General features: G+C 30.3%; 2 protein-coding genes across 4 annotated transcripts; one reads left to right on the forward strand and one right to left on the reverse strand.

The window, feature by feature from the left end:
* Positions 1-10,957: 10,957 nt before the first annotated feature.
* Positions 10,958-16,359, forward strand: LOC107942547 (uncharacterized). 3 transcript variants are annotated; one of them, XM_016876240.2, is made up of 6 exons: positions 10,958-11,265; positions 12,291-12,431; positions 12,952-13,040; positions 13,192-15,084; positions 15,296-15,446; positions 15,536-16,359. In XM_016876240.2, exons 1-6 carry the CDS (start codon positions 11,244-11,246, stop codon positions 16,252-16,254), a joined length of 3,015 nt encoding a protein of 1,004 aa, XP_016731729.2. In that variant the 5' UTR covers positions 10,958-11,243; the 3' UTR covers positions 16,255-16,359. The 3 variants fall into 3 exon arrangements, with proteins under 3 accessions (XP_016731729.2, XP_016731731.2, XP_040954682.1); XM_016876242.2 differs by having other exon boundaries at positions 10,992-11,265; positions 15,581-16,359; XM_041098748.1 differs by lacking the exon at positions 10,958-11,265 and adding an exon at positions 11,938-12,054.
* A 2,110-nt stretch (positions 16,360-18,469) lies between these two features.
* Positions 18,470-23,068, reverse strand: LOC107942550 (tetraspanin-20). Its single transcript, XM_016876245.2, has 6 exons — positions 22,486-23,068; positions 21,749-21,848; positions 21,261-21,341; positions 21,083-21,187; positions 19,944-20,144; positions 18,470-18,907 (listed from the first exon to the last, which is right to left on the reverse strand). Exons 1-6 carry the CDS (start codon positions 22,797-22,799, stop codon positions 18,821-18,823), a joined length of 888 nt encoding a protein of 295 aa, XP_016731734.2. The 5' UTR covers positions 22,800-23,068; the 3' UTR covers positions 18,470-18,820.
* Between the last annotated feature and the right edge of the window lie 3,348 nt (positions 23,069-26,416).

The following is a 26,416-nucleotide window of genomic DNA, read 5'->3' on the forward strand; positions in this document are numbered from 1 at the left end:
AGCACAAATATTAATGGCTATTAAGTCCATTTTTATTTTTATTTTCTAGAAAGAAACATAGGCCAAAACCCATACAATAAAATATGTTAATTATTAATTAATTCCTCAAGAAAACTCTGAATGAGAATTCTCTTCTAATAAGGTATTGATTTCATGCGGTGGTTCTTCAAGAATTGCGAGATGTCTAATATCATTATTTATCATCTTTGCTAAATGATCTGTCACTTTATTAAATGATCTTCGAATACTTCTGAATTTACTCTTCAATTTTTGAGACGTAAGTCCCGAATCAACTGAATTTTAACTATATTGTTCACCGATGCAAGGCTCGTTTGAAGAGTTTCAATAAACAAAACATTGTGAATTTCCAATTCCACTTCCTTAAACCCTTTATTCCAAGAAAGTTGCAATCCTTCCGAGTCCATTTTCGTTATTGATTCTCTTTGGTTTTTCGTATTTAATTGATCAGGTCTTGGGTTTGGACTTTTGAACGATCTCTCTTTGGAATGTACATATATATATATATATATATGCAAATATGCTTACAAGTAATCAAAGGTGAAAGCCCAATTGATTCAATGTTTAAGATCTGCAAGTTGTCCATTAGGGTCTTATTTTTAGATGGGTAGAAACCCATCTTCATGATGTACCATGGAACAAGCACCTTTCTCATCTTTGGTGATAGATAGAGGGGACACCAAAAAAATTTTAGGTATCAAAATTAAATTATAATTTTTTAAATCAAAGTATAATTTTATTTTATTTTATATTAATTTATAATTTTTTAAATCAACTTGGATATGAGATATGTTCTACTTGTCGATGGGTAATACTCTGTTGTGCTGGTCGTTGAATCGTCGCTTAAAGCTGGCCGATTGGACTTTTAAAATAAAAAGACTTCACAGTCTAGTAACTTAAATGACAACATTTAAATAGTTCAATGACTATTTTGTAACTTTTTAAAGTTGAGTAACCAAAATATAAACTTACTAATAATTTAGTGATCTTAAGTGTAGTTTACCTTTAATTAATAGTGATAAATAATTCATTTTGGATCATATGGGGCCATTATAAGTTTTTGTCTCACATTGTACCATTAGCTCCTAAGAGCTCTTTTCCCTTCATTCTCATGTTAATAACATTTAATTTTTAAAATTTTGATAATGTTGTTTTATAAATGTTGTTGATACCGGGTATCAACAAGGAATGAGACAATGAGAAATAGGTGATGGTGTAAGGAATGTCAGTTCACCTAAATAGACGGAGAGCTGGAGAAAATAAAGGATGAGGTAGGAGAGTATGTTAGTACAGGAGGTTGGCGAGCAGTATAGTGCTCAAGGTTGCTAAAAGGACAAAAGATCCATTCTCCATTACAACAGCGGAATGTATTTATAAAAGGTCTTGAGGCTGGTGATACCACGTCACCGACAGTATAGTTGATGGTCCTCTTGTGTGGTTGATCAGGGGGCAGGTTGGTTGTCCTCGTGCATTGTACTGCTCTGACATTCCTTGGCGTAAAGTAGTACGAGTTTATTATGCATGTGCCTTTGGTGTTCCCCTCTAGGAAGTGAGTGCATTCCCACTAAAAACTGATGATCAGGAACACAGGGTACCCGAGCGGCTAGTCACTTAGCAGTGAAGGGTTGTCCAGGCACTCTTCAGGTGGATAATGCACCAAGTGTTGTAAAGGAAAAAGTCAATTGAGAGTTGTCTATGAGTGCCTCTCAAATGTTCTCTCACAGTGCCACATGTCCTCAGCGGGTAATGGTATAACAAATTTATACAAATATTTTAATTTATTAATTATTTAAAATTATTTATTATATTAAATTATAAATATAATTCAAATGAATTAGATAGTAATTAAGTTATTTATTTTTATATGAGATGTAAAAGAAATAGGCTAAAGAAAGTCTTGAACATTCCAAGCCCAATTAAAGGAGCCCATGAAATAAAACATACCCATGTGCTGTGACCCGTTTAGGCTGGGCAAATACTTCGATAGCTCATGACAATCAGCCTAACCTAAATTCGTTTTAAATAATAAAAAATATTTTTAAATCTAAATTTAAAAACATTAATATAAAACAGTTCCGTTCTTGACATTTTTTAAGTCATAGGGAAACAATAAATTGAGATCCTTTAAAAAAATTATAAAATGTATTCACAAAATTTTTTTTGGGTTAATACATATATTAAAAAAAATTGGGCCCTTTCCAGCCCTAGGCCCTGGACGGCCGCACTTTCAGACTACCCCCAAGACCGGGTCTGATATAAAACATATTTTAATATTCAAGTAACATTTGAACTCTAAAACGGCTGAGTGGCTATAGATTGAAAACGAGTCTACCTTGAAAAAAAATCATTTTGTAACTAATCTATGACAACCTTTACTCAATCCAACAAATAGACAACTTCAAATGGAAAAATGTTTTCGCATTATAATCATATACTTCAGTATACATAAAATGGTTTAGTTTTGCCGATTGAGTTTTAGTTCGGTTGGTATCGGTATTGTTGTCAATGCAAGAGGATGTGGGATTGAGTGTGTTGAAACGTCTTATCCTCCTATTTAAAGCTTAGGAAGAGACTATGAGTAATTTTAGACATTATTATATAAAAAATATGATTTAATTTTAAGAGGTTAATTTCAAGTCTATAAAATATTATTTATCATTTAAAATATATTGGGACTTGGGATATATAATTATAATAAATTTAGGGAATAATATAGGTACAGGCTAACAAAATATTTAAAGGAAAGAGCCATTTATCAATGGTATTATTATTAACAAAGGCACCTGGCAGTGACAGCCGTCTCTTCCATGATTTTTTAGATAACCTTATTATATATAAATAAATAATATTATATATCTGACCAATAATATTATATCATATCAGTTTTTTTTATTAGCACGAATTTCACAATTTTTTACCCTTAATAAACCTAAAATTAGGGTTTATATCTATGGATGACCCAATCTCAAATTCAATTCACCTGATTTTTTTAATTTTTAATAAGCATAATTACTTGGTTTGATCTAATTATGAACATGAAAAAATCATTTAAATCTTTAATTCAACTAAATATTTCAATTTTTTATTAGACCTATTGCAAAATATGTAATGCTAAGAACATTTCAAAACTTTAAAAAAATCATAAATAAAACAATTAAAGAGTAAGTAAGACAATTACACTCTCTATTCGAGTTTTACTTGAAAAAAGCAAAAAAAAAAGTATTTTTCGAATTATATCAGCCAGTAAGCAAACAACGAATCTATGGGTATTTGAACTCGAATATCCAAGAAAAATCAGAATATTTGATGGAAGAACAGGAGCCTCTTTGAGCAACTTGTTATAATAAGAAAACCCTATATCTTGAAATTAATTCATCAAGTTGATAAAATACATAAACGCTCCAATGGACATTATGCAATTGCTACACAACAACCACTTAGAGGAAGGTCCAAGCAAGGAGGACAAAGGGTAGGAGAAATGGAAGTTTAGGCTCTAGAGAGATTTGGCGTTGCTCATATTTTACAAGAAATGCTTACTTAAGAGTTTAATCTAATTTTTTATTGTAACTGTATTTTTTTAAGGTTAAATTTTGCTATTAGTCTATGTGTTCTGCAAAATTTACGAATTTAGTCTCTATACTTTAATTTGATCAATTTTAGTCTCTGACCCATTTTGAATTGGTCATTTTTAGTCCTTATATTTTTCAAAATTTAAAATTTTAATCACGTCTCAAACAGTAGTAATTATATTCGTTTGGTTAAATTCAATTACTAATCACGTACAATGCGTATAGTTGTAGATTTAATACATATTCTCCAACTAGATCGTTCTAAGTTCATATACTTTTCAATTTTTGAAATTTCAGCCTTGACCCAAATGACAATTGTTAATCCATTAACTGAACTTTTAATGAGAAATATGGGGAAATAACAAGCAGATATGATATTACACATATGATAATATGTTTGGCACATTATATTTTGGAAATAACATAACTTAATAAATTTAACAATTATAGTTTGATGAGAATTTAGTAAGGTACAAAGACTAATAACAGGATTAAACTCTCTTTTTTTTCAAATTACTATTTTACTCCGAAAAATGTATATTGAAATGAGTTGAGGAGTTTAAGTATATAATTTGTCTAAACGAGTTTAATTGATCCAATCTCGAATGTTTAATTTTATTTCGAGTTAAAGTTTATCTTAAAAATAATATTTGATCTAGTTCAAATTAAGCTTTGCTTAATGAATTTCGAATCAAACTTGAGCTTCAACTCTTATTTGATTAAGCTTGACTCGACTCAATTACAACCTTTGTCTAAACACACATACATGGAGGTCTAAATGATAGATTTTCTCAATTGTTTTGAACATAGTGGTCCCACAAATAAGCCACGTCACTGATCCCCAAGTTGTATTTACCCGCCGGCGTCCTTTGTCGAGCATTAAGCCGTCATTCACTTTGTTTACATTTACCTTAACGAATATTCCCGTTTTAACTTTTAAGTTTAAAACTTTAATTTAAACCGTTGTCATGTAATGAATAAAGCTTTGTCCCGTGAAATTTTTTGGGTGTTCCAATGGGACCATCCGTAGTTTAGTTTTTACCCCGCTTCAGGTTATTCGGGATTAATAACATATTTTATTGATTTTAAAATATATTTTAAAAGTATACTTTAATATAAAAGTGTCAAGTTTGATTCGAAATTTGAAACTCAATATTTAAAAATATATTTTTAAATTTGAGTTCAGGTCGATAATTAAAGTTAGGGTTAATAATATATATTAAGAGTAATGTAGTCTAATAATATAAAATATAAAAATTTCGATAAGGATTGCGAGCCGTTCAAGTCAAGTATTATTAAGCTCGAAATTGACTTGACCAATAGCTCAAGCTACTTGAGTTAGGTTCAATAATTACTGAATCGAGTTCAAATATTTTTCTAGTTAAACTCAAATAGCTTACCCGCACCAATGTCTCATTTACTTCCAACTTTAATGTTATAAAAATCATACTAGTGGTCGAACTAATTTTTATTTAACCAGTTTTGAATCATCCCTTTAATAATACTTAAATAAAAATAAAATAATATTTTAAAAAAATCAAAAATCGGTTCAACCAGTTAATTTACCGGTTAATCTCAAAATTATATATGAACTATGGTTTAATGTGTAGTTGTATACATAAAATTTTGATTCGATCCAATTCTTATAAATTATTAACACTATTATTGATATAACATCATTTTATGTTTATATATTGCATACATAAATAATTATATTTATCCAAGATAAAAATAAATCGATGTATTTATTTCTTTAAATGTGCATAATTAAACCAAAATTGAAATTTCAAGGATATATTTGAACCACAAATAGAGTTTTATGTGTATAATTATACCAATTTAAAGTTCATATATACAATTACACATTAAATAGAGGAATACATGCATGGTATTTGTAGGGTCAAGTTTCTCTCCGTGATAAATGGAAATGGATTTGACTTTTTTCTAAGCCTTTAATCATGTTTGAATAGTGATGTGATTTAAAGAATATCATGAACTAGCGTGGCTAATATAAAAGTTAAATCATTTTGAATTTATTTTGTATTTTATATAAAAATATTTTAATTATAATATTTATTACTTTTTAAATATATTATAATTTGGAGGGAACGTAATTACATCAACAAAGTTTAAATCCGATCATTGTTCCTTTACACTACTAATTTGTTATTTTTTAAATTAATGACTTGATACTCGACTAACTCGTAACAATATAGAACTTAAATATAGTGTGAAGGGTTAATAATTTTTTGGGCCTTTAGACTCGGCAACTAGGTTCAGTTTGATATTTATATTATTTTTGCTCACTTTGACACTTGAACTTCACAATTATGTCTATTTTTTGTTCCTAAATTTAAAAAATATAAAAGTTTGATAGTGTGGCGCTCTAGAATTATGCACGTCGTCACTTGAACATTAAAAATTTTATATAAATTTTCAGGTGATGATATGGTACAATCTCAGAGTGTTATATACTCAGTGTTTTAATAACTGAATCAGTGGTTGAATAGTTCAGACCATTGGTTCTCAATTCAACTAATTCAATCATTAGACCAACATTAATTAAATAAATAATCATAAAAATCTAAAAAAAATTATTAAACCGATTTAAACCTGCTCAACTGTCAATTTTTGTCCTGAATTCGATTTTTACTAATTTCAAATATTCTCCGAGTCAATCGGTTCAACTCCTTTGTTTAGACCATTATATCAATCAGTCCTACATCCAATCCAATTTTGTTCCAATAATACTAGTCACGTCATCAAATATTGACAGTATCCAAATTCACAGGCAAAAATGGGTATAGTTGTCAAGTTCAATGACAAAATGGACAAAAAATAAATACATATACTTAAATGGATCTAATTACTAAATCGAAGGGCTAAAAATTATATTATCCCTAAATGAAAAAGCTGGGGAATAAAAGGCTGGGTATGTGGATGCGTGTGAAACATAGTGCATAAAATCTTATTATTGTGTGGATTTGGTAGGTGGCGTAGGCCAAAATTTCCTCCTCAAATGCCAAAAAGAAAATCGTCATTTAAGAAACAACATGGATGGATCAATCAATCATTTTCACCTAAAGCAATTTAATAATTAAACAAAATTGCAAGGTCAGTATACCAATGCTACAATTTAGCTATCTTTCTTTTGTATTTAGATTTTTTCCCCTCATTTTTATTATGGCAAATGGCTTATTGACAGAAAATATTCCTGAAAATAAGGAACCTTTAATTGAAATTCTAACAAAATTCCCATTTTAGTCAGAACAAACAAAGATTTATGTATAAGCAAAGTTTTGTTTTTTACTCAAATTTAGCTGATAATTAAATTTGGGAATAATTAAAAGTAATTATTATACTTAAGGTTATTAAATTATTTGTAAGTTTACATTTTAGTCATTTAACTTTAAACAATTATAAAATTATCACTGAATTGTTTGAAAGTTTTCATTTAAGACACTAAATTATTCGAGAGTTTTTATTTAAATTACTGGGTTATTAAGTTTTTTTTTTCTTTAAGTATGACTAGCGAGTTTCAAGCGACGATTCGTATGATGGATTGGTATCTAGAACCTTAAATCCAAGTTGATCTGACGGTTACTGTCGGATATAAGAGAAGAAAACTGTTCAAATTTTGATTCGCAATACGTGACGTTCAAAGTTGTTTCATTAAAAAATGAGATGTAAAAGAGAAAGCGAATGATAGCTTTCTATTGGTGTAGGTTGTATGAATAAATAAGGTCATACAACAACGATCTTAACGTCTGGTGACTTAAATGAAAACTTTTGAATAGTTCAGTGACCATTTTGTAACTTTTTGAAATTGAATGACCAAAACATGAACTTACTAATTTACCCTTAATTTTTTTAATTTTTATTATTTTTAAGATAAAAATCACACTTTGCATGACAAACAATCTAATGATTTTTTTTTGTAATTATTATCCTGTTTTAATTATTTTAAAAATAAAAATTAGAAATTTTAAAATTGAATCCAAAATTTACTAACCTCTGTTATTTCTATGTTTTTTTTTACTAAAAATATGTTTATGATGAAGGAAAAAATGTTTGTGATATTTAATATCTAAAATTATTTATGATTTTTTTCTAACCTTCAAATAAGAAGATAAATACATTTTAATGTGTTCAAACCCGCATCTTCTTATACTAACAATAATACCAATAAAATTAAATGAAATAAATTAAAACAAATAAGATTTTAAGTGGAAAAAAAAGTGAGTTAGTAATAAAAATTAAACTTTAGGTGAACATTTTGGGAGTAAAATTTCCACCGTCAAAACCGCGTTTTGTTGAGCAGTGAGCCATTGACTATGGAAAGGATACAAAAAGCTTCTAAAATTTTAATGATAAATTTAGTTCCTAACGTTTGTATATCTTACTAAAATAGTTTTAATTGTATTTTTTAGCTATCAACCTTTGTTTTTTTTTTCAATATGCTTTTTCTAACAGATTTAAAAAAGTACCGTTAAAAAAGTTAACGGGAATGATGTGAAATTTCATATGTGGAATATTTCTAATGAGATAACCTAATAAGATAACTACATACAGAAAATAATAAAATAAATAATACATTAAGTTAAAAAATAACTCTTAATCTAAAGAAAATAAACGTATTTATCTATAAAAAAATTAACTCAGTAGAAAAACTTCTCAGTAAACAAACATATGAAAGATTGAAATCTTTTGAAAGAAAAGAAAATTTGAAACATTCAATTTATTCATTAAATTTGTTAGAAAAAGAAGATTGGAAAAAAAAAAGAGAATAAAAGTTGTAGGCCAAAAAAAGATTCAAAAATACAAGTAAAGTCATTTTGACAGAACATGTAAACATTAGTGGCCAAACTAATAATAATAATAATAATAATAATATAATCTTTGCCCCTAAATTTGTTAGCTAGATTTATTTTGGTATTTGTATTTTTTATTTATTTATTGTGACATTTAAATTTGACAATTAAATCCATTTTTAGTCCTTGAACTTGAAAAATATAAAAGTTTAATGATGTGACATATTTAGATTATGCCATATCATCACTTGAAAATTAAAAAATATATATGAATTTTCAGGTGGTGATGTAGTATAATCTCAGAGTATCACATCTAGTGTTTTAATAATTAGAACAATGGTTGAACAGGTTAGACCATCGGTTCCCAATTCAACCATATCAATCGGTTTTACCCTCAAACTAGTAATAATTAATTAATTAAAAATTCATAAAAATTATTAAATCTATTTAACCTATTCAACTATCGATTTTTGTCTCGATTTTTTATTTTTATCAATCTTGGGTCAATCAATTCAACCCGTTTATTCGGGCTATTATATTAATTAGTTCTCAGTCCGTTTGATCTGACTATGTTCCAATAACACTGATCATATCCTCAAATCTTGATTCAAGTTCAAGGACTAAAATGGATCTAATGACCAATTTCAAAAATCAACAAAATGAATCTAATTATCAAATTCAAAAACTAAAATAAAAGTTATTATTAAATTAGCACTAAATAATAATTTTTTTAGTTTCATTAAAAAAATTAAAATAAAATCAAAATCTGATTGTCGGTTATAATATAAGTTTTATGAATAAACAAATAAATAATTTTTCTGGTGTTAAGCTTTTTGAACATTTATTATTTTCCCTACCTTTTAAAAAGAAAAGAAAAAAAACCAGTGGACAACCCTGCCTCAAAAAATTTCATTTAAATCTTTTATAATGTATAAAATTTTAAATTTGTAACGGTAAATTATATTTTGACTAAATTTAATTTTTTAAAAATTATAAAGATATAAAATATTAAAATGATAAAATTATAATAAAAATATATAATTTAATTCTGGCCCTCAAAAAAAAAATTCTAACTTCGCTACTAAAAACAACAAACAGGCCATTTTTAAAAAATCTAGCAACTATTAATTTTTTTCATCTCTTAAATTACGATATCAAGGAATAAAAATTTTCAAACTCATTAAATTAAATTCCAACTGTTTCATTTAATAAAAAATTTACCTTAAATAAAAATTAACTAATATATTAAAAAAACTGTACTTGCTAAATTAATTTTGCATTTTAGAGCTTATTATTTAATTTTTTTAAAAAAATTATATTATTCTCTTCCTCACGAGAAATAAAAAATTAATATAACTATAATTTATTAAAAATAATTTAGAAGAAAATAATTTTAAAATAATAAATAATACAAAACAATGCAGATATAATAAAGGTAAAATGCATTCGTTAATGATAAAATAGGGGCTAAATTCGAAATACAAAAAAAACGGACGACGTAAATGAAATTTCGTTAAAAATCATTATCCTCATCATTATTAACTTTTTGGGACTTAAAAGGTAAAATAGGAACAACAATTATTATTCCATTTTTGATTACCCCACGCTCCCAGCTTATGACAACGATTTGATTGTGTTGGCTTTATTTTGTATTTAATTAATATTTCATTTCGTCTTTATTTTCAAAAAAATAATTTAAAGACATTTTAATTTCAAATTTTGAGAATTTAGTTATTTCATTTTAATTTGTTAGAATTTGATCCTTATATTTTACGAAAATTGATGAATTAGTTCAATTATTGATAGACACTTGAACTGTTTATTTTTTTTGTTGGTTTGTTACGTATAAATGGTTGAATTATTAATTTTCAAGTCAACGACATAATTTAATGGTGTTACTAAATTAGATTAATTTCTCTTCTTTTTTGTGAAGTAATTAAAGTAGGTGTTTTTTTTTATTTTTTTTGTAAAATAAAAGGATGAAATTTATAATTAAACCAAATTTAAATTTCATTTAAAATATCGATTTTACTAGTAAATTGATCCTAAATTATAGCTCAATTTTAAAAGTGATACCTAAATTATTAATTTTATCTTAATTTATCCTAGAAAATGATATCACTCCGTAAGAACTTGACACATGGCATGTTATTATTGAACACTATGTATTTTTCTTAGTCAAATGAAAGAAAATCGATAATTTAAATATGACTTGTGGTAAAAAATTTAAAAATAAGTGTATAATTAAAATACCAATTTACAAATAAAGTGAAAAAAGACATATATCCAAGATCGTGCAGGTAAATACATGTTTACAGTTTGATTAGATTGCTCTAAATATATTCAATGTCAAATTTAAAATATATTTAATTTCTAAATTGATAACTAGATAGATAGAATAACATAATCGATACAATTATAATACCCATACGAGAGCTCAATTTCGAAATTTAAAGATCAAATTACAATTTAAGCAATAGTTTGAGGACTTGTAGTGAAAATAATCCTACTTTAACTGACTAACTAACCTCCAGTTTTTCGCTACCCTCTCTCTCCAGCTCTGCTTGGTTCTCGCTTCCGTGATCGAAAGTCCGAAACACATAAATTAATCAGAATTAAATAATATATTTGGAGTCCGACACCAAAAAGTCCTCCATAGCCAAAAAAGCTTAAAGCCAAAACGCCAAAAAGCCACAACTAAACACCAAAAATTCCCTCTCTCTCTCTCGTCTAATCTTCTCGCCCGCAAAGGTTTCCTTTTCAGACAAGTACTTTACGGAATCGGCGCCACCAATCACCGTCGTTATCGTCGGATTCTGGCGAATCTCCGGCCACATTTCACCTGATGCGAGATTCTCATCACCAAGGTCACTCTCTTTCTTTCATTCTTTAAATTGATGTGTGTGCCTCTCACCTGAACAGTAAACGACTGGTTTTCTATGCGGCGGAGTTTCTAGGGAGAGCTGTGAAGCAGTTTTTTTAGTTTCGTTGCTTTCTGGTGTTCTTCTTCCGATCTCATTTTTCTTCGAAGATTTTTATTCTTTTTTCAAAGAAATGTAACTGCTAGATTAAATTTAATTTGTTTTTCTCTAGATTTGCTCTTTTTTTTTCCATATTAAAGTCCGCAGTAAATTCAGTGTTTTAGAAGCTGATTATTATTTATTGAAAACGTAGATTCTTACTTAGTGATTCGACATATTCTAGTTTTTGAATCTGAAAGTTCGTTCTATTTACTTAATTTAGTATGGCATTTTTTCTTTTTTGTCGTCATTTTTTGTTTTATTTTTTTTCTCATTTTCCAATGAATGCAGTTATTTTTTTCTTTTTGTTCAATGAATGCAGTTGATTTCTTTCTTTGATCAGTGTCAAGATGGAGTAGAAATTTGATTTTTAAAAACAAATACTACTTTGCAGTTTTGTTCAGAGCTAATAGCGACGTGTGATGTGATGCAACATTTTATTTGAGAAAAAGAGAATATTATCTGAAATTTTCTCTCTTCAAGAATATTAGACTTGTCTTTTTCAGAGTCTCTCATATTTATCATTTATCCCTTCAAAATCAAGCTCCTTTTTTCTTCTTTGCTTTGAAGTCTCCTTGTCTCTGGTCTCTCTCTCTCTCTTTTCCAAGAGAACTTGATTGGTAAAGAAAATTACAGGTTTGAATTGCAAGGAGTGTTGCATTTTGAGTTGGTTAGAACTTAGGATGGGATTTGTTGTTTGAATTTGTATTTTTCCTTTGAAGTTTATTCTGTTAAGTGCACTCTCATTAAACTAATTTGTAGATTGGATTTGGTATTTTGCCTTTTCCTCTGTTGAATTTACCGTTCTTTATGTATTTTTAAGGGGAAAATCTTTAGAAATTGATTTGGGATTTTACATGTGATGTTAACAGGTGTAGAAATGAATGGGTTTGAGAGCAGGAGAGGTCAGAATATTGAGAAATTTCCAGGATGCTTAGGCAGGATGGTAAACCTGTTTGATTTGAACACAAATGTTCCTGGAAACCGCCTGCTTACTGACAAGCAGCATGATGGTGATCTCCTTTTCATGAAAAATCTAGTTTTGTTTTTCATCTACATTGAAGTTTGATTTGTTTTCTAAATATTGGGATAATTTGGAGAGAGTTGTTTTCACTTGTGTTGATAAGATTAATTATGGCATGGTTTCCTTGATCGGCACTTGTTTCTGTATTTCTTTCTCCAATCCCCCTTTACTAATTGAAGGATATTGAGAACTCTGTAAATTGATACTTGGGAAAGGGTACTACTGCATATATACCTTTACATTTTCTTGCAACATTTTGGCAGCTTTTTAAAGTGCTTTAAGATTATGAAATTTTATTCTGATCCTGGAGGCTTGTTGTTTTAGTTCATGTTGATTACTACTGGTGCTTGCCTTTTCTTTGTCTTTCTATGTTTATGGTGTTAGCTCATATTTCCCCTTAAAATACCTTTCGTATCCAATTTTATACATGAACCTGTGTTGCTTATCGTTGGATATTTATGATTCAGTTATTTCTTGCTATTGTTGATATTGTGCTGTTTGATGGGCAGGTTCTTCACTCTCAAGGAGTCAATCTGACGTGGCAAGGACATTGAGACCCACCTTTGGAGATCAGAATCATCAGATAGAGGATAAAGTGGTAAAAACTGGGCTTAAAGTCTCTGCGATAGCAATTATTATAGACAAGTTGAAATCAAATTCTGAGCAGAACTCATCCCTATTTCTTCCACTTGAATTGTGCTTAAACATCCTTGTGTTTTGATCTGTGTTGCAATTTTTGGTGCCTGCAGATTATATCTGAGCTAAGGAGAGCTTTTTCGAACAAGAAAGGTAATAAAACACCCATAAAGATGCTCATGGCCCAGGAAATGTCTAAAGAAATGGCATCTAGGCATAACCCACCCAATGTGGTTGCCAAACTGATGGGACTTGATGCACTACCAAGGCAGCAGCATAATTTATCTGCACAAAGATGCCATTCTAAAGGTTCTTCTCGGCAATCTTCAAGTCATTCTCATATACTGGCGGAAGGCTGGGAGCAAGATCAGGGCTTTGCAGACAAGGAAATGCTATCCGAAGTAAACCCCTGTCAAGAGCTGGACAAATACAAAGATGTTTATGAAATCTGGCAACAGTCCCCAAGGGCAACTTATTCAAGAGATAGCTCTCGACAAAAAGGGAGGTATAAGGATAATGTGAATGAGAAAAAAATGGCTCTAGTTCGTCAGAAGTTTATGGAAGCAAAACACCTGGTGACAGATGAAAAGCTTCGCCAAACCAAGGAATTTCAAGATGCACTAGAAGTTTTGAGTTCCAATAGAGAGTTATTCCTCAAGTTTCTGGAAGAGCCAAATTCTAATTTCTCTCAGCATCTCTATGATTTCCAGTCTTTACCTCAACCTCCTGAGAAAAAGCGTATCACGGTTCTTAAACCTAAGATGGTTGACAAAGAAAAATTTACTGGAATAGGGAGCGGTGATAAACAGACAAAGAAACCATCTCGGATGCATCACGTAACCGAGTATGATAGAAATAACAGGGCATGTTATCCTCCTCTCCCCAGTCCGAAAGTTGACGAGTATCCTCCTCAACCAACTAGAATAGTGGTCTTGAAGCCCAGCCCTGGGAAGTCTCAGGACATTAAGACTGTGGCATCTCCATCCCCCTCATCACCTAGGATATTACATGGTGAGGATTTTTGTGATGAACCTGAAGATGATGGTGCACGAGAACCAAGAGAAGTGGCAAAAGAAATCACTACGCAGATGCATGAAAATACGATGGGTCACAGAAGGGACGAAACATTACTTTCTTCTGTTTTCTCCAATGGTTACATTGGTGATGATAGTTCGCTTAATAGATCTGAAAATGAGTATGCTGTGGAAAACCTCAGTGATTCAGAAGTTGTGTCCCCAACTTCTAGACATTCATGGGATTACATCAATAGGTTTGGTAGCCCTTATTCTTGCTCTTCCTTCAGTCACGCATCATGTTCTCCTGAGTCCTCGGTTTGCCGGGAAGCAAAGAAGCGGCTTTCAGAAAGATGGGCCATGACCATGATGGCATCAAATGGGAATTCTCAAGAACAAAGGCATGTGAGGAGAAGCTCAAGCACATTGGGTGAGATGCTTGCTCTTTCTGATACGAAGAAGTTGGTAAGATCTGAAGAAGAGGGAAGTACTAAGGACCAAGAGCCTAGGGGATCAACTTCCTGCACGGCTAGTAATCCGAATAAAGAAGAAAATACAAGCGATTCTCCCAAAGATCTTCTCAGGTCAAAATCTGTTCCTGTGTCTTCCACTGTATACAGTGCAAGGCATAGTGTTGAATTATCAGATCCTGAATCTAGCAAAGAACAAATTTCTAAGGAACTTACAAAGGCAAAGAGCATGAAATCATCTTTAAAGGGGAAAGTTTCAAGTTTCTTTTTCTCAAAGAATAAGAAAACGAATATAGAAAAATGTACTGGATCTCAATCTACAGATGAATCGCCATCTACAACTCCTGGAAGACTCGGGTCACCTATAAGTCATCCTCTAAAGATTAGCAATGATGCATCTCAGAGCTTTAATGACAGTTGCAACCAAGTGTGTTTATCTCCAGTTCTAGATGGATCAGTAAGTAAAAGTACATTACCAGATTTGACTGGCACAGGACAGAAACAAGGCACAAATGCTGTGGAGGTACTTCTAACTTCCTCACGTTCTTGGTCATGCATATCTTTATTGAATGTTTACATCTTGTTTAGATAATGAAATAATATCTTCATCGGCTTGAACAAAAACAAAAGGAAAAATCTCCGCCTTTTATGATTGAAATAACTAATTGTTATATTTTCCATTCTGTGGATTGAACTTGTTAATCACTTAATAATACTGTGCTTACCTCATGTAGGGAGGGTTGGCTGTAGCAAAACCTTCAATGCTTGTCCATATAAGTGAGAATCAGGACCAGCCAAGCCCTATCTCAGTTTTAGAACCTCCATTTTACGAGGATGAGAACACAAATCCAGAGTCCTCGTGCAGTAGCAAACCAGTGCACCGAGGTAAATTTCACTTAATAAATTGGGAACTTTGTTATTTGTCTGATTTTATTTCTCCTCATATACCGTCCCATTTATTAATACTGGACCAGGGGTGCCACCTAAGTCTAACTTGATTGACAAGTCACCTCCTATAGGATCGATTGCACGCACCCTGTCGTGGGATGATTTCTGTTCAGATACAGCCACATTAAATTCATCAAAACCCTCTAAGGTGTCCCCAGGTGCCAAGGAAGAAGAACATGATTGGGTTTTATCGGTCCAAACACTGTTATCATCTGCTGGTCTCAATGACAAGGAGTATTTTGAGTCATTTATTGATGGATGGCATTCACCTGAAAGTCCATTGGACCCGTCCTTGAGAGACAAATATGCCAACTTGAACGACAAGGAACCTCTACATGAGGCTAAGCGACGACAATGGAGATCAAACAAGAAGCTCGTATTCGACAGTGTGAATGCAGCCATAGTGGAAGTCACAGGTTATGGATCAAACAATCGCATGAACGAGATGTCATTGCGCAGGTCCCATATCAGGGACATGGAGAGTGCATCGCCCACATTGGTTGACCATGTGTGTGCCCAAATTAAGGAATGGGTTTCCGGCGACAGTAATCATGTGGTGGACAATGATGATGACTGGGACACTGACAGCCTGGTGGTGGAGAAGGCAGTGCGAAAAGAAGTGGGTAAAGGATGGGTTGATCAAACAAAAACGGAAACAGATAATTTAGGAAATGAGATAGAAGGGAAGTTGCTACAAGAGCTCGTGGAAGAGGCCGTGGTCGATTTAACCGGTACAATGTTCTAACCGAGCTCTTATTTTTGTATTTCTCCCCGTCCTTTATTTATTACAACTTCATATATTATCTGTGAATTTATGCATTTGATTCTCAAGAATGAATTGGTTCGCAAATGTTTGGTATATATAATTTTGAGCATCTTATTCTGTCCCCTCACCAACTGACCCTTGTATTTTCCATTATTATCTGGTGTTTAGAAAATAAGTTTGGGAAATTTTCTACCACTTCACAAGTAGTGTTAGGGGTTGACAAGTATAAAATATTTAAAAAATAAATATTTTAAAGAAAAATACATATCAATTTTTCAAAGCTACTTATAGAATGGTAGTGTGTCAAAAGTGGTGGTTAAGGTTTTTCAAAAACTAAATTTGCATTGACAAGTTTTTAGGTCAAAAGTGAATTCTAATTTGGAGGAAATGGTGAAAATGTAACTGTTATAACGAAGTAGTCTATCTGTTGTGGTTAGAACAATTATTAAAGCAAAGATTAAGAGTGGGTTGGATCAGATTTTTTTGGATATTTAAAAAAAAAAAGAGGAAGAATTTATCTATTAATTGTGGTAACTTGAAGATTTCTTTTAAAAGAAAAAGGAAACCCTCATAGGGAGTGGGGGAATGCAGGTTGACAGTAACTAAAAAGCTTATCTCCTGAGATTTTTGGTGGAACTTCTTCACGTGTAAATTTTGTAATACAAGCAGCCAAAACCATTGGCTCTTTTGGTTGGTTTGCCTAATTCTATTTCTGACTGCCAAAATGCATGTTGTGAAATGTTGTCATCTTTCAACCCATAAATAAATATTTTAATATTTATAAGTTAACATCAGTCTCGATTATAATGTAAACTTTGGTTATAAAAAGAACATTAAAAAATGAATTAGTCAATACCTTCTGCAAATTGCTCAACGATAGGGACAAACCATAAGACAAGGAGGACCAGACCTTGTATAAATACAAGCACAAGTTATATAGAGAGAGATAAGAGGGGAGATATCGAATATCTTTGTATAATTATATTTTAATAATTTAATCGTTGAATTTATCATACATGTAAATTTTTTAATTGATCCGATATTTATCATTTCAATCTAAAATAGTATATATATATTAATATTTATGAAATGGTTAAATTTTTTTACATAAAAATAATTAGGAATTTTTAATTTACGTCAATTTGACATACATAATCTATATGAATGGAATATGAAATATGACAATTAGATTGTTAAAATATTAATCGTATAAAAATATACAAAAAGGTACAAAACTTACAACGGTATAAATAGATCTCCGTACACACATATCTATATATATATATGTTTTTTTTTATGCTTGTGTGGAGTAAGAGAAGAATCCTCTTACATCGATGTAAAATTTGATATTTTAACAATTCAACTATTTTTTTAATATTTTGTCCATATAGATCATACATGTCATATTTAAGTCTCATAGTCACGATTAATGGACTACAAAATATTCCCTCATCAAAAAAAAATGAATGATACATTTAATTTGTTGAATGTGACATTACAACCGTAATCTCCCATTTTGTTGTTTGAATTCTCAACACTCCAACCGACCACCTTATAATTTTAGATTCCCAAGTAATATCAAGATGTTAAAATATAATGTGTAATTTCAATCCACACATCCCTTAGGATACCTTAGTTAATGACTGTAATATTAATTTTTGAATAAATTTACCATTTATTTTTATTATCGTATTCAGTTTCGTTCTTTTTGTTTCCCAAATAAAATTTTAGTCTCAAAAGAATGAATAATAGATACCATACCTTAACATTATAATTATGATATTTACTCCAAATAGTTATTTATTAGTATATTAATTATAATTTATAAATTTATTTTACCCATTATATATTTACTTATTAATATATAAATTGTAATTCTATGAAAATTAATTAAAAATATTAAAACAACTAAACTTGTTAAAAAAAATTATAACAAAAATAATTTAGTAGAATAAGAATCTAGTATAAATCAATCATTAAACAGGATAACAAATTTATCTCTACATAACCATCTAATTAGCAAAAATAAATCAGGATAAGAATTCACACATTTAATAAGATGACTCGACCCTAGGATCAGTTTTTTAATCGTCAAAAGCAAAAAAAATAAAATAAAATATTTGGCTTGAAATAATCTACATCTAAAATATACGATTGGAACAATAGGTTGATGAAAAGGGGAAAATAAGGGACATAAATCAACTGCATTATATATTTATAGGTTCAGAAAATAGTACATTCACTCTCACATTCAATTACAAAGCAATCCAGCTAAAACTGGGCTTAAAGACCTATATGCTATACACATCAAACGACTGTGATGCTATCCTATTTGATCAGTTTGAGACCCGACAATTTTCTACACAATATGATTACACATAAGCCAAAAAAAACAAGTCATGAACACAACACAGACATAAACATGTCAAAATCTATATACTACTTTAGAACACAAATCTGATGCGAAAAAGAAAATAATAAAATAGGTCGAACATACAGAAGATATCGTCACCTGAGAGATGGGAACGGTTGTCTTGATCATGCTCTACTTGGAATTCGTGCTAGATGCGTTCTGGTTTAGTAAATCATATTTATCAGCGCTGTTGTATCTATCACCACTGTTCATACCATACTGCAAAGACAAAAATTCAAGGGCATGATTTAGGAAGTAACAGCTAATGTTAAATGGCAGGTATTGTAGCTCAAAACATAATTCAGCACGAATGAAAATAATAGGTTAATCTTGTTTTGTTGAAACGAAATGGGTCGGAACAACAGAAATGTTCAGTATTCTAGTACGTGAATGTCTGTCTTTATGGTCTTAACAATTAAGAGTATACTAATTCTTGACAAAACTAGGCTCCCATTAGTTATATAAAGGGCGGAAATCAATGATAACTGTCACAACCGAAATAAAGGCAGAGTATCACATACAAGTATCGATGATAATGAATGAAAATCTAGAAAGGCTACAAAATGAATTTATTTAGTTGGTCATTTAGAGTCAGGATCTATCAATCAAATCCCCATAGTCAAAGCATATCTCAAAGATAATCAAGTCGACAGCTGTGAACCGCATGCATATTCAATTATTACTGACAGTTCAGACTGGGAACTGAGTTGGATAATTAATCTGTTTCAGATTAGACTGATTTCTTAAATAGATTCCATGCCACTAAATCAATTATATTACGTGATAAGAGCCACTAGACTTAATTCTATTTCAAAGAATCATTTCAACAGATCAAATTATCATTCGAGTCTGATGCAATCAGTCACTAGTTAGAGTCGATGTGGTAATGTTACGGTGTGAATCTGCAAGAAAACCATATGCACACTTGCAAACTGCATAAATATTCAATCATTAGGCATTTGCTACAGAGATGCTTGGTTAATTGTCACTAATGAGTTGGACCATTAATTAGTCATTCTACCACCAAATACTTCATTAGATTCCCCGCAACCATAGATATAACCTGGCAGTAATGATATGACTGTCCTATAAAGACATCTAAGAGGAACCATTTCCACACAGTGATCATTCAATCCAGAATTATATATTGCATAGAGGATTTGACATGATATAGAATAAACTCATAATGCAAAGAGCGGATTGTCCATCTTTTTTTCTGCAAAACATAAGTTATAATACTAAAGAATCAGGATACCTTTTCTCTTATTCGAGAGCCCCAGAAATCAGAGTGAGAAACCCTGCCGTCACCCTTGGCTGAAGTAGATGTGTGGTTAGACTGAGGGTTTAGCAGTGGCTCCGTAGTTCTACCTCTTTCATAATCATCTTCATCATCAATGCCCCTTCTTCTAACAGAAACCATTGCCCGCAAAATTACTGCCACTAGCAAAGCTAATACCTGAAGAATATAGGAAAAATTCTTACAGTAAAGAAGCACGCATATTTGCAGGATGTTTGAAAAAAAAAGTATGATAATTTTATTTTTCTAATAAAAAACACAATTAATTCCATCTAGCCATTGAATATATTACCATGTATGCTAACTAAAATTCTAACCATCTCATAATGGTTTGATTCATCTCAAACAGGAGATTTACCTGAAGTGGACTTCACCTAATGTAGAGTTCAAACAGCATTTGTTCTCCAAAAAATAATTAATCATGGATGGGAAAGCACAGTGATTTGGTTTAATCTCAAATAATTATCAACTTAATTTTATCACCTTAACGAGGAAAATAGGCCAAGGATTTCATCAGATCAATTAATGAATTTTTCATCTGACTAGTAATATGCTACAAAGACATCATCATTTTTGAACATGTAGAAAACTAGTATTCTTAATCTTTCCCATGCATACTTGTTAAGATTTGAACCAAAAACTTACAGCAACCACTCCCCCCCCCCCCAAAGAAAAAAAAAAGAAGAAAAAAACTAGTTCAACTGACTATTCTCAAGATAGCACCAGGCTAACTAAATTACAATATCAGTTTGATTTCTGAGAGACTGAGACGTGTAATAACAATCCTACACCCATCCAATCATTGCTGGAGCAAAAGCCCAAGGGATAATATATTATATAGCTAAGGGACAGTTCAGTAGTAGCACTAAAAAAGGGCATCCATATTAAGAGGGGGGGTCCCAAATTAGAGAAACTGCAAAAACTTGTCAGAAGATCATTGCCAATCAATGAACTTTAGTAGATCATCTGATGAAGTGCCACAAATCACACAATATGCGCTCATTTTGTTACTGGATTTTCATTTGACTTTTGATCATAATAATTGCAATCAACAAATTTAGTAAGGTATAAAATGCTTGAGAACATGGGCTAACTACCTGTATTATGACCACACTGAGGCCAACCCATTTACATATATCGATATTGTCTTCTATGAAGGAGCGAAGACTGTCAAGTTCTCCAGTTGGGTCAAACGGAATGTCCTGTCATAAAATACATTATTTAGTAATAGATAATAATCTGCACAAACACAATGCCCCAAGGAAACTAATTTACCTTCTCCCAATGACGATCAATTGCAATAAATGCCACCAAAGAAGCTTCTATTAAAATGAGAACAATTTTGATGAGTGTATACTGGCAGTTGATCAAGTCAAGGGAAAAAATGCAAAAGAATGTGGTCCATTATACAATTGGCAGGACAGCTATAACTTCAACACTATAGTCCTTGTTATAGAGCCTTGTAACACCAACTACTAGAGGCTTAATACTGAAAATGTAGAACATGAAATTATGAAATTTGTGCTTAAAGTTTTGAACCTATTTTAAGCATGTCATTTTCTTCTGCTACCATCACTTCTCATAGACAAAAGCATATATAAAGTTGAAGAACTTAAAATTTCAGTATATAGAAAACCGTGGTTTAAAATTTGCAATTCTCGTTATAAATTCAGGCATGTAGAGATGTTCAGACTAGCTGCATCTAAACCTCTAAAGCCAACTTCATTCGAAAGAATATATAAAGACTCGTCTAGGTAGGATACAAAACAAAGGCAACAGCCATTAATAGATTCAGCTGCAATGCAACCAATGAGACTAATGCAGCACAGCACAATGCCCACACCCAAAAAAGAGTAGATGAACCTGAAACAAAGAATAAAAGCATCAACTTAATACTCATGCAAGCATTTAGAATCCCAATCATTCAACCACAATCACTGCCAAAAGCAAATGTTGTATCGCCAATCATATGAATATATCGAATTGAAAGACAACCAAATTCTGAATTGTAATAGTCACTAAAAACACTCTTGTACTTGTTAAAAAAAAAGGTGCTCAATACACACTAATAAATTGGTCCTAAAAGTAAGGCTTTGAAGTTGCTAAGTTCTGCGATAATTCAATATTCTAAAACTATCGACTATATATTAAGAGCTGAAACTAAGATTCAAAAGACCAACTTAGCATTGAGTTAGCAGTTCTAATACATGGCATGATTTTGCTGCATAGTTTAATGAACTCCATCTAAGCAATCTAACAAAGTATTTCTTGAATATTATACAATAAAAAGCATATCTAAGTGCAACTGATTACATAAAATGATCAAAGGTTTAAGGTATATCAATATCAAAGAGACCTTAGTTTCTAAACATTTACAGCTCTGTGCTTTTAAATTTGATAAAACATTTAGTGCAGCCCAATTCAAAATCCCCTGGAACTAGAAGCAATTAATTGTAATAAAAGAATTAAAAAAGCATTCACTAAATAGAATAAGTAGTACCATGGAGCAGGTAGCTTCACCGAACTCAATTCAAACCCGACTCCATTATCCAACCCGGAGACCAAACCGGCAGCTAAATCATCGAAAACCTTGGCTCCTCGAGCTCCCCCAACCTCCGGTCTCGAATTGAAGAGAGCCGAGAGAGAAGAATCCGGCCACGGAACTGACGGCGGAGGAGAAATGGGGACGTGATGATTCCATTGATCCAACATCCAAAACGAGTAGAGTAAAATCGACACTCCAAGGAAAGCTTGGAGAAAATTCAAGAACTTCAGAACAAAAGCAAACGAAACATGACAACAATTCGGCCGCATTCCCTAAGATTTCAAAACGATTTTGATTTCAATTTATTTTTTTACTTTACAGAAACCCTAATTTTGATGATGGATTTTGAGAAATGGATAAGATCGAAGCTGCGTCTTTTGGATTTAATTCATTTGGCTTTATTTTGCTTCAAAAATTCTTTGTTTTTTCTGATTTTCTTTTTTCTATTTCCTTTTTCTATTTTGAGTGGGAAACAGAGATGTATGGCCGGGTTGGCCTGGTCCGACTTGGTTCACATTTGGGTTTATATTTTCATCACGAATCAGTTTACTTTGTCTTTGTCGTGTTTTATTATTTAGAAATATAAAATATAAAATATAAATATTAATTTATATTAATATTTATATATTTTATAATTAAAATTATATGAAAAAACATATTATTATTTTCAAATAATAAAATAAGCTACCTAAATATATCAAGCTTGAGCATGTAATTTTTTTGGAACTGAGCCTTGACCGAGCCATGAACACTCCTAATGAGGAGAGTTGGAATTTAACTTTGGTCAGAATTAAGATTTAATGATCAATTAATCCATTTAAATTCGAAAGCAAGTGAAAATTTTTAAATGATTTAAAAATAAATTAAAATAAACTATTGATAAATATAAACAAATTTAGATTAAAATAAAAATTGATATTTCGAACTAAATCAAGTTTGGCCAACTATATACAATATCAATATTATTTATGGTCATAAACCCTAAACTCTCAACATGATCTATGAACAACTCAAGTATGTAATTTGGAGACATTTAACATATTGAGCTGACATTGTTTGAAAAGCACGAAAGAAAATAGTTGGTTTCGTCAAATGTCTCCAATTTATCTCCTTTATTTTAAATTCATCTTTAAAATTTAAAATATTTTAGTTGAGTTTTAAAAATATTAGTATTTTATCGATTTGGTTATTCCATCAACGTAACAATTTGTAAGTGTTAAATGTCTCTTTAAATATAATATTAAACGTGTTTAAAACATATGTATTAAATTATAAACATATATGTATCTCAAACCCTAATCTCTAAACTCAATATTTAGTATAAACCTAAATCCTAAACTCAAAAGCAGAGAAAATATAATAATTATGATTAATATTCAAGTAAATTTATTAGCAATTATTTATAACTCGTCTACTATTTTTTTTGCCTATTAATAAGGACTTAGATTATTATTTACTAACTGTGCATGAAACTCAAAGAACAATGTTGTATCACATATTGTTCCATTATTAATTTAATTTAATTACCATATTATATACCTTACTATTAATTGCATAATGATTTTATTTTATTTGAGAATAAAATATAAATATAAGATTTATTTTTATCAGTAAAAATTTGGGAAAAAAAGTTATTTTATTTTATTATGGATATGATAGCATACTTACACATGTCATATCGTATATATCATATATATATATATGCAATAAAATAAAATTTTAGAATAATTTTAGTAACGAGTAGTTCTAAACTAAGTTCTAAGACATTTGTCACCTATTACATGTTGACACATCATCATAGTTTAACTTTGTAATCAAAATATTATTAAAACATTACAAAAAAAATCATAAAAGCGCATTTTAATTAATAAACACGATTGGCCCCTGCACCACCCAGGTATACAAACTAGTTATATAAATATATGATGCATTAAATATAATTATAACACAAATAAAGGAAATTACACAAAGACCCTAATGCCTAATGGCTTATATATTAATAAGGGTTACCATAATTTTTAGTTTTAAACTTGGCAATTAGATTCACCTTGCTATTTATAATTTTTTTATTCACTTTAGCACTTAAACTTGACAATTAAGTTAATTTTAGTCCTTAGATTTGATAATTATAAAATTTTGATGATGTAACATAATCTCAGAGAGCCACATCATCAAATTTTGATAAAATTCAATTTTAATGACCAAAATAGACTTAATTATCAAATTCAAGTACTACAGTGGACTTAATTGTAGACTAAAATTTATATTTTCCCTGTTAATAATTGAGTCTTTCCTACTTCTCCAAATGGGCCAACCTGTAAAGGGCTTTAAGTAGGTAGTAATTAATTCATAGAACATTATCTACACTTGATTAATTTGCACATTATCAGGGGTGGATCCAAAAATTAAAAAATAAACAATAAAAGGGGTTAATTTATTAGATGAATTTTTTTCTCATGATGTTTTTTTATTTTTTTTAATATGTCTACATTCTCCAGATCCAATTTGACGTGATGAAATTGAATGACCTTTTAACAAACATTTTGTTATTAATTTCTGGTGAAACTTATTATTCGTATTGGTTGTTCATATTTAAAAGATATTTCCTTTCTATTTTATTATTTTTATCTATTGATTGGATTGGATTGAGTCAAATTTTTAAGTTTTTTACTTAAAATATTTATAAATTTATTGATTAAATTGATCGACTCGGTTATTATAATCATAATCTTGTTTTATATTTTGAGGATTTTTTTAATTAAAATAAATTACGTGAGTGAAATACATATGTATACATGTATAACAATTATTTATAAAAGAAATTGTTGATAAGTTGAATCCACAAAGGGGAAGTAGTATATAAGCTGTATTAAAAGATCTCATTATCGGCAAGGCCACATCATGTTTTCTTATAAGGGTGACGATAAAATTTTATAGGTTGATAATGTAACGTTTTAGGATGGATGGTCAGACAATCAATGAGCATAAGGTTTTATGTATTTTTTTATGGAAATAGTCTCACGCAAACATATTTTCAATTCACCGTAGAGCTATCCAATGTTAAAGATCAGTTGGATGTGAGGTTCGTCCAAAAGGGGCATAAGTAAAGCTTGCGGAGGTGATGTAACAAATCATATAAAAAATGAGGCATAGTCGCAGGTTCAAATAATAAAGTTAAAATATTAAAGATTATGATTCAAATTCTATTATATGTATATATTTCATATAAAAAAAAGGCAATAAAGCCATCATAGAATTTATACCAAGCTCTTAACTATAGTATGTATTAAGTTTTTTTACTAAATAAATGTCACAAATTAACTTAATATCAATCCGGCAATATTTAAACTTAAGTAACTAATTCTACCTATGCTTCATTTGTCTTTAATATAAATTTTTTATAAAAATATTTGTTGTACAATGTTTTTTTCTCATATTACAAGTGTGCTATATCCGGTATTTGTTATTTTGTAAAATGGTTGGATATGGACTTAATTGACTATTAGTGTCTAGACCTATTCATAGGCCAGGTCAGGTAAGTGGGAGGATTTAGATAAAAATATAGACCCGAAAATGAGTCTAGGTCAAAAAATAAGGCTCGCTTGAAAAATGGCAGGCCTCGAGTAAGACATTTTTGGCCTGAGTTTGGCCTGATCCGAATTCACAAAAGGATAAAGAAATTACTATTTTTTGTTGTTTTAATGTTATTTTCTTATAGTTTTCTCCCTTTTTTATTACCATTTAACTATTATGTTATTATTGTTTGGATATTGTATAACCTCTTTTTATTGTTAAATTTGTTTTTGTTTTTAGATGCACTTACTTGTTAAGTTACATCTATCTTATTATATATATTTAAAAATAATATAACAAACTTAATATGGGC

This window comes from Gossypium hirsutum, chromosome D08 (genome assembly GCF_007990345.1).
Source record: "Gossypium hirsutum isolate 1008001.06 chromosome D08, Gossypium_hirsutum_v2.1, whole genome shotgun sequence".
NCBI classification, from domain to species: domain Eukaryota; kingdom Viridiplantae; phylum Streptophyta; class Magnoliopsida; order Malvales; family Malvaceae; genus Gossypium; species Gossypium hirsutum.